Genomic DNA, 9,646 nt, shown 5'->3' on the forward strand with positions numbered 1-9,646 from the left:
TACTACTACCACTACTACTTCTACTACCCACTACGCTGTTTGTAATGACTTGGTTCAAGAACGATAATATTAGGAGTACACACACATATATATATTTGAAATCATGGCGCACCTGTGTTTCGTTTGTTTTACACGAGTACGTGCGTCAGATCTGACTTGTGAAAGGCTGATGGCGTTGTCAATATTGCCATGGCAACCCTTGGACTGACGGAAAGAAACAAAACTCATTTTTTCCAATTCATTTCTTGTTGTGACATTGGCGATTTTTGCTGTTTTGTGCCTTATTATATAATATGTGTATGTTGATATGGAATTTTGCTCTGATGAGTAAGCTTACTCTTACTTTATAAATTATTCATAATCCTTCATTTGATAGCGGTCTTGTGTGATTTTAATAGACAGAGCACTAAATCTCAGAGTGTTGACATTGCTCTTGACAACGCGTTGTTGTGATCGTTAAGGTTCCCCCTCAATAGACATTAATAGACTGTTCACATACAACTAAAGCTTTCTTTTTGCCTACCTTCTTTAGACTGCCATATGTGCTTTCCCCCCAGTCTTTAAAGAAAAGACATTTTTTTTCATGTCTACTAACTGTTGACACAGTGCGGTTTCTCTAAACCCCGTAATAATAATGTATCAAGCTTACCTTCGAGAACATGTCAAACTTGCAAACCCCGATGTCATTACGGACAATTTTCTTGTGTCACCGGAATCGATCGACAACGACAACAGAGATGATGCATGTAACGTCAATGATAGTAATGCTACATGTAACGGCAATGTTAATAACTCTGTAGGCATTGACCTTCAAGATCACGATAAAGCCGAGTCAGCGCACGTGAATAGTTTTTTACCTTCGATCAATTCTTCGTCTCCCGACGGATTAAACACTGACAGTTTACATTTCAATGTGAGTAGACAATTGGACTGCTATTCTTTTGTTTCACTATCTAATGTTATACATTTGTTTGGCGGTTTAAAATAGGAAAAACAAATTGTATCTATATCTATTGGTTACTATCGACATAAATCCTTGCTGATAATATTAAAAAGGCAATTATTTTTTATACGTCACATTTTTGGTAGTAAGGCTGCTTGTTATCTAAATATACTACAACTTTTCCCTAATTGGGAGGAACAGGAATTATTGCAATGATTCGTTACTATAGCTTTAATGGCTTGCTTTGGTCGAAGCGATGCAGCTTTTACCGATTTCCGATGGCCCAATGAGGATTCAATTTAATGAGGGACGTGGGGAAATAAGTTGTGTGTTCGAGCAAGGGTTTTAACTAGAGCACCTGAATTTTTTCCTTACAGTCCACGGAGCTTTTTGTTTTTGATACATAGTGCTAGTGCGAAGTTTCGTGTTTTATTTGTTTGACGATGATGATTGAAAAAAAAGCAAAGGTAGTGTGCTTCACTTTTGAAGTTGTGAAAAGGTTGTTATACCGCCCGGTACCTAAATGCCAAAAAATTTTTTTAAAAATAAAATAGATAAATAATTAAATTAATAAAAATAAAAGGGCATTGTGAAATATTCCAGTCTCAATTTTTGGACGACATCATATACATTTTTGAGATATGTATTTTTATTCCGACCACGCGGATAATACCTTTTTTCTTGTTTGAAATGTGTGTACCCATTCATTTCCACGTTGCTTATTCCGTTTTCACGTACATTTAGGGATTTTGTTGAAATGTTAGCTGTCATATTTTGCCCATCATTCTGTTACCCAACCAGTTAGGATTTTGAGATTTGGCATGAACTTTGACCATAGTTGATGCTAGTTTTGTATTTAAAAATTTGGTCAATTAATCTTTTAAATTGACCGAGCTACAGCGTTTTTACAGAATGCGCTTTTTATTGTGTTACTGTGAATAATGAGCTTCCTATATTATGGAGAATTATGATCGCGAGAATCACTGAATAAGGCTAACCGTCTCTCTCTCTCTCTCTCTCTCTCTCTCTCTCTCTCTCTCTCTCTCTCTCTCTCTCTCTCTCTCTCTTTCTCTCATCCAAGCACTCAGGTTCTTGTGAATTCACTATTGATCGGAATGTCTTTTGTCACAACATGCAGTAGTCTTGTGTCCCAGGCAACATGGAATTTAACGTTTATCTTCATTGCATACCGTCGATGAAGATGGTATAGAGACGATGGCACGATGCTTATTTATCATCTATTACTTATATATTTATTTATTTTTATCCTCGTGTTTCTCTGTCTCTGCCATATCTGGCAATTAATTTCCCCCCATTCAAAGAGATGCAAATTAGTTGTCAGCATTGCAGGAATCGTAGCCCAGTTGAATGTTGTATTAATTCTTCTTAACATTGTCAGATTCAGATCGATATGTTTTTTTCCATTGAAAACAATCTCTCTGTTATGTACCGATCGTTATATTTTTGTTTTGACCATTTCTTTTAAATATTTGAATGTGTTCTTCTTAGTGGGATATTGTGCTGGTGTCTAGGTGAGACTTTTAGGTGATATTGAAATAAATACATTGATTGTATGCTCTTGGGATCTACATCTGCTGTTCCCTATTTTAATCAATTCCTCTTTATCTTACTTTTTCTTGGGTGCTTTAATTGCAATTCTAGATTCTTTTCATTTTCAGTGTCCCATTTTCTTCCTTTTTACTGGCCCTGATATGACCTAAATGCGTTGCAAGCGCCGTAAAAACAGTAAAAACAAAAGGCAAACAAATATGAGGGACCAAGCAAATACTGTAATGTTCTCTCTTCCCCCCCCCCCCCCCCCCCCCCCCCCCCATCAGAATGGAATAACAATAAGGAATACTCATTCATGATTTATAATGATGCCATGAATTTTCCACTGGTATCGTTTTGAGTCGTCGAGTCCGTGTATGTTTTTGTGATTGGTTTTCTGCTTCATTAGGCTGTTATGTCAATGTGCATTCTGACATGGGATCTAATGGGTGTGTAATCTCTTTTGGCCCGTGACGGCTTATTAATGTTAATACACAGTGTGTTTTGAGGTCGACACGGATAAACCATGCTCGTCTTTACACACATCCTAATGCAATAATGCTATTATTTGTTTTTGTCGCAACCCTTTGAGTGCCTAATTACGCCACTCAAGGAGAGAAAACAACCTTAGCGGATGTTTTGTTGTTTGATATTTGTAATCTGATCGCTGTGTTCTCTCACTCTCTATTCCCCCCCCCCCCCCCCCCCCCCCCCCCAGTTACTTACTGTGTCTTCTATACCCGAATATTATTTGTCTTCCAACTCTCTCTCTCTCTCTCTCTCTCTCTCTCTCTCTCTCTCTCTCTCTCTCTCTCTCTCTCTCTCTCTCTCTCTCTCTCTCTTTCCCTCTCTTTGCCTTGAAGTGAGATTACTTGGTTTTGTCCTTTCCCTCGTCGGAGTCCAGTTTTGATTATCCCATAATTTCTTCAATTTTACCGGCGCTGATATACCTAAATGTGTTACAAGCGCTGTAAAACCCTTTAGGACAAAAACATACCCGCCCCTTTCCCCTGAAAACACTCACACAACCGAAACTGAAATAAGAACAAAAAAGACTAACCGTAAAATTCAAAATCTATAATAGAAACATGGGAGAAAAATGGCCATTTGGATCACAAAATGTGTATCTAATATTTACCCACAGATCATTATCATCCAGGACCTAGCAATACATACTTTTCTTATGAAGAAACGAAAACCTCAGGGGCAGAAATGCTGTATTTTCAAATTGTGATGTTTGTCAAGGGGGGGAGGGGGTGTATTTGTGTGTGTGTGTGTGTGTGTTGATGATTCAATGCCACTCCTGGATGGCTTTGTTTACTGTAGTTATGCAATCAGCATTTGAGCTATATTTGTCAACATATTGCTGTATCCCATCCGCATAATCTTCTATTGCTGTGGATGATAATTTTATTATTTATCATGCATTAGGCACGTGGTTGCAATTTTTGTTGCAATCTCTTTCTAAGGCGCTTGTAACGCAAACAAATTAGCACAATACATGCTAATGAGAATAATTGAATCTAATTCAACTGCCAGCCATCCTTTTTCTCTGCGCCATTTCGACCTTAAACTTTTCGCAACAATGTTCATCTCCTTAACCAGCTTCGCGAAGTCCCATGTTTGAGAGTATTTTTTTAACCAAGACGAGGGTCATTTGAATCGATCGGTATTTGAAGGACGTGTTTTCTGATCAAATTTTTAAATACGAGTTGTTGTTTTTTTTCAGACTCCGGCAGTCAGTTAACTGGTTAAACCAGCAAACGAGACACGGCGTCTCTTGTCTATTTTCACAGTCGAGCTTATCCTGTCACGACACATCAATATTATAAACTCGGACTGTCAACTCAACCTGACTTTATTGAGTTTACCTAGAGATTTTCTTTTCCCGTCATCCATTTCCTGTGCGAAATTTCACCCCTTGCCCTTTTTCACCCTTTCCTCCTTTTTCACCCTGTCCTCTTCTTTACCTTTGATCTAGCAATATAGCTATTATGGAGTTATACATTGTTACTCTAGGAAATGGTTTCTTTCTTCCCTTTGTGCATTAGCTAATAACTTCAGTTATAGATTAATTAGTTATTATTCGTTAAGTCCATTGTTTAAAATATTAGTTGAGCTAACATATCTGAGTGGCATGCCCTTGAGAAGGATGCACTCTTTGTTCCTTACTTTCCATATATTTGAGCTATATTATTGTTGTAAACAATGGATATAATACGCATTGATTTATTACCCAGGCTCAAGTGAATTACTTTAAATTCCGACACTTGATTGAAATTGATTTTTCCCAGAACTTATTATTATATTATTATTATTATTATTATTCATTATATTATTATATTATTATTATTATTATTATTATTATTATTATTATTATTATTATTATTATTATTATTATTATTATTATTTTATTATTATTATTATTATTATTATTATTATTATTATTATTATACTACATGTACTTATCTAATCTACTCTACTACTTACTAACTACTACTACTACTACTACTACTACTACTATTATTATTATTATTATTATTATTATGATTTTAAAAAATTAATTTTCTTTTCTTCTTTACTTTGTATTCTTTTTACTTTCTCTTCTTTCGTTTTTCCTTTCTTCCCTTCTTTCTTTCTTTCTTTCATTTGTGCAGTTGTTTAAGGATTACTTTGAAACACAGCAGTGCAGTCTGCAAGGTTCATTCTTCACACTGCCATCTCTAATCCGTCATCAGTCATGCGGCACTCATACACATAGAACTCGTTTAATAATTAGTGCTCTTACTCTCCCCCCAGTTTAGTTTGATCAGCCGGTAAGAGCGCACGTCATTATAGATCGATGATTCCTTCGGTTTCCACCGTTACAGGGACTACTTCGTTTAGGAAGACGAAAATGAAAATAAATGAGGCCCGTGGCGAGTCATTAATAGAGACTTAGTGTTCAGCTGTAGGGATTCTCAATTCACATCGTCATGTTGATACGGGATAGGACTTGTGATAGTTTGATGAATATTTGACTTACTTTGAAATTTAACCGAGTTAGTTTAATTTAAAATGACATTAAAGCTGATGAACCAATGTTATAGAAATATGTTTTTTTCTTTGTGAGTTTGTATGCGCGTCAGGATTCCTTTGCTTACTATCAACGATTGATGACTAGGAGCATTTAATGGATTTTAGTTACGCTGTCTTGATGCCGCTCTCCGCCAAGAATGCGCTCTTTATTTATGTGTTTCATTTTCTTGTTAGTTTCATTGTATTTTCCACGAATTATGTCATTGCTATTTTCAGGGCCATGAAATCGTTTGTCTCGAGGGCAAGTGGAATTGATGTCTTTTTGTGGTGATTCGATTTCTAGATTTGGATGATATTTTTTTATGTCTGAAGACCTATGACTGGTTTTGTTGGTAATGATGACGTCATTCTCCCGGTATATTTTTTATTGGTGGTAAAACTTCCTCCTTTGCTGTCTAAGCCGCTGTATCATCTGCTCTTGACGGTATACCATGACCAATATTTTGTTTTATTCTCTGGCTCACTGGATTTATCATATGTCATCATTGCAGATTGTGTCGAGTCTTATCACACAAATTCTTCGTTGTCGGACTTCTGCAATATTTTAAAGTTAGTAAAGAGCACCAGCTTGGGTTCAGAACTGACCGTATAATATTTTGTTAGTGAAGAAATCTGCTTTTATATTTTACTAGGTTATGGGTTAGTTTGGGGATCGAAATAGCCGAGTGGTTAAGGAATTGCACTGTGATCCGGAAGATCCTGGGTGTGAGCCGCGCTTCGGGCACTTTCATTTTTTTTCTCCTTGGGCAAGATTATTAACCCTCAATTTGTTCACTTTGGACAACGTGGGTGATTCCTGTTGACATCAGACATCCTCTTTGATGGTTTATCTATATTCCTTCATGGAATGCGTAGGTGACGGGAACTAATTGTGCCATTGCGAAAGAGCATACTTCTTTTTTTTTTCTTTCTCGCTTTGGTATATTTTGTATTTAGTTCTGATGACTTCTATTAGTATTGTCCGTTTTGTTGTTGTTGTTGTTGTTGTGTGTGTGTGTGTGTGTGTGTGTGTGTGTGTGTGTTGACTAAAAGTGGGTAAACGATATTTACACGACATGTAAGTACATGAATATGTACCTACCTCCATTTGTTTTTTACTTTTTCTTATGCTTGTGATGGCCTAAAATGATGACAATATCTATCTGGGTGTTAATTCTCTTGAATGTATGGAAGGGAACATTTGGATGGTGTAGGTGGAATATTATTGGTGATCAGGAAATTGAGATGTGTTCTCAGAATGGAAAAGGGTGTATTCGATTAACAATGTTGATGTTGACAGTATACCACGACACGCGTTGGATATACAGAGTGTCGTTGAAGCAGAAAACAAGTGTCGTTGAAGCAGAAAGCGAAGACAATGTGGAGAACATCACCGGGCCACAATGGGCGGTTGACATTCAGAGATTGGGGGAAAGGGACGGTGAGGAAAGAGAAGGTGAAATTCAGAGATTGGAGGAAGATGGCGTTCAGGAAAGGGGAGAGAGCATAGGTTTCGGGCGATCTAGAGTAGATGAAAAAGTGAATCCATGTAGAGCAGATCCAGAAGATGAAATTGGAAAAGTTGGCGGATTGAGACGGGTTTGGACAAGGACGCGCAGGCCACCAGTTTAGCTCGTATGATTGCTCGCAGGATGACGAAATGGACGATTTATTAAACAGACTTGGACTAGCCAATGTGATCTTTCGATCGTGGGGAGCGTGTGATTTGTTGATTGAAGTGCACGCAGTTGTGGGACTCGGTGCTAAAGTGTGTGAAAACGATAATTGAACAAGAGAAGAGTAAATGGATCGTCAAGAGAAGAGGATAGATTTTGTTTGTTAATTGAGTTGATTGTTATTTCGCGTAGATTAAACCACATGTTATCAGATCTTCAAATAAGTACACATCGAATTGAGTGAATTCGTGATAAATAGTTCTCTACACTGAAATTCACTAACCGTTCTCGTTCTCGATTGTTATTTATTATTCCTTATTCCCTGACCAATTGGTTGCCTGCACTGCAAAAGAATATTTTCTTTTATTTGCTCAACATATTGATTCCATTCTCAATGTTATCGACCAAACTGATCCCTTTTATTTCACTGTTGATTGATGATAAATGTTTATTTCCGTCATCATCAGCATGTAATTGTCTGATTTTTTAAACACCGCGAGTCTCTCGTACACTTTCTTATAACCATCAATTCGCTATGCCCAGTTGATTATTTTTTAAAATAGAAAGCGTAAGTCACATTGTCTTCTAGTATACTCAAAAGTAATTAAACGATGCTCACTATGTTCACGAACTTCATGTTCATATCATGAAAATTGTGTCATCGGATGTTGTCTTTTGTTAAAGATCACACCGGCTTCGTTTCCGTTCAATTAATTGTTATAGTTATAGACAACAGTCTAGACGGAACCTATCAAAACGTGGATTATTCAATGAGTTGGTGGCATCATTAAACATCACAAAAGGATTTGTTTTATTTTTATGCTAGAGTATCATCCTGTGCTCCTGAGGTGGGGGTCACTTTAATTTTGTGTGCAGGGGTACTCTAGTGGTCAATGGATCACATTTGGAAGCTTGATAAGTGTTAATACGAATAATTATGGAACCGCAGATTTTTTTTGGATAAAATAATAACAAACTTATATTATAGAAAAAAATTATCGAATGCCAAGATAATCTCACTTTTTCTTCTTTTTTACTCGCCATTGGTGAGCAACAAAATGATACACGTCGCATCCAAGTACTTATTCTGATACATCATCAATTCATTTACCGGCGGTCTTATTTAAAAAATGGTCACTTGGTTGTTGAGTGAATTGTCGCTCCAAAAGATCGAAAAGTGACCGTCGTCTAAATGTGTCAAATTAATGTCGGCGTTCGTGTCCATAATTACATTTCTGTGTGAAGGTCAGGAAATACTATCAAAGACAGATTGCTCGTGAAACAAAATTACAACTCCTCTCTCTCTCTCTCTCTCTCTCTCTCTCTCTCTCTCTCTCTCTCTCTCTCTCTCTCTCTCTCTCTCTCTCTCTCTCTCTCTCTGTGTGTGTGTGTGTGTGTGTGTGTTTTAGCACTAAAGAATACATTAAACAAATCTTTTTTATTTAGTTTTTAATCAAGTAAAACTAAAAATTTCATGAATGTACCCTGGCTTGTATTTCAAAAGATTTTTTTTAAAATATATATTGCAAGTCGTGTTGATTTTCTGTAAGTTTTATGCTTGAATTTGATGTAGCAATGACTATCCCGCACAAATCTTTGGGCCTCTTTTTCGCTTACGAAGTGCCCGAATTCGCGTCAAAATATGGGACGAAGCCGTTTCGTATATGCTATTTAAAAAAAAATAATTACGACGCTGTTTATTGATGAATATGACTGAAAGTTGGCACACAGTTAGAAAACAAGGTCATTTTAGATTATGTCAAGCGACAAAACTCGTGCGATTACCAGAAGACCGTTAAAAATAGATTTTTACTCTTTGGAGTAAAATATTTCTAAAACTACCGGGCGTGGAGGTTTTGTCGCTGACAAGGTAATACATGAACATTTCTTCTTTTTGGTTGTAAAATTTCATATGAATATGACGAGTACTTTTCCCGTATTTTACAAAACACCATCCTAATTTGCTCTTCAAGTTTCAATCTTTTAATCCACTTATTACGCAAGATACAACCAAAGGTCGAAAAAAATGCCGAAAAAGCGTCCCATATTTTCGCGTTTTTTTCCTCTTTGTGGGTCATCCAAATAAATGACACCTTTGAAACTGCATAATTTGTTTATTTATGAATGGATTTTCAAAATTCAAAAACATTTTTACTCATTGGAGATAGGGCTTTGATTTTAGACAAAAGTTTTCCTCAAAAAGAGAAAAAAGCATTTTTCATAGTCATTGCTAATTTGATGGTAACTTATATAAAATTTCTCCAACAAATGCATACATAGAAACGTTAACATCTCCGTCACTAGCATAGTATGACTAATCCGCATTCCCGCATTTAATCATTCTATTTTTTAAAACATTTCGCAGCTTCTTCCATGGGCCTGTACCATGGCCTCCTGTACACATTTAGAGATGACCTCC

At 36.5% G+C, this 9,646-nt stretch overlaps 1 protein-coding gene across 3 annotated transcripts in view; it reads left to right on the forward strand.

Moving 5' to 3' along the window:
• The first annotated feature begins 201 nt into the window (after nt 1–201).
• The window catches only part of LOC144962792 (peroxiredoxin-2-like), a 17,542-nt gene continuing 8,097 nt past the window's right edge, over nt 202–9,646 (forward strand). Inside the window, exon 1 of one of the 3 annotated variants that reach the window (XM_078896051.1) lies at nt 202–913. In XM_078896051.1, coding sequence (XP_078752177.1) covers nt 635–913 — 279 coding nt within the window. In that variant the 5' untranslated portion in view covers nt 202–634. Of the gene's footprint in view, nt 914–5,425; nt 5,536–9,646 lie in introns of those variants that run through there. The other 2 variants (XM_078896049.1, XM_078896050.1) reach the window with 2 other exon arrangements.

Source organism: Berghia stephanieae, chromosome 1 (genome assembly GCF_034508935.2).
Source record: "Berghia stephanieae isolate SIO BIC M18660-M18661 chromosome 1, UCSD_Bste_1.3, whole genome shotgun sequence".
NCBI classification, from domain to species: Eukaryota; Metazoa; Mollusca; class Gastropoda; order Nudibranchia; family Aeolidiidae; genus Berghia; species Berghia stephanieae.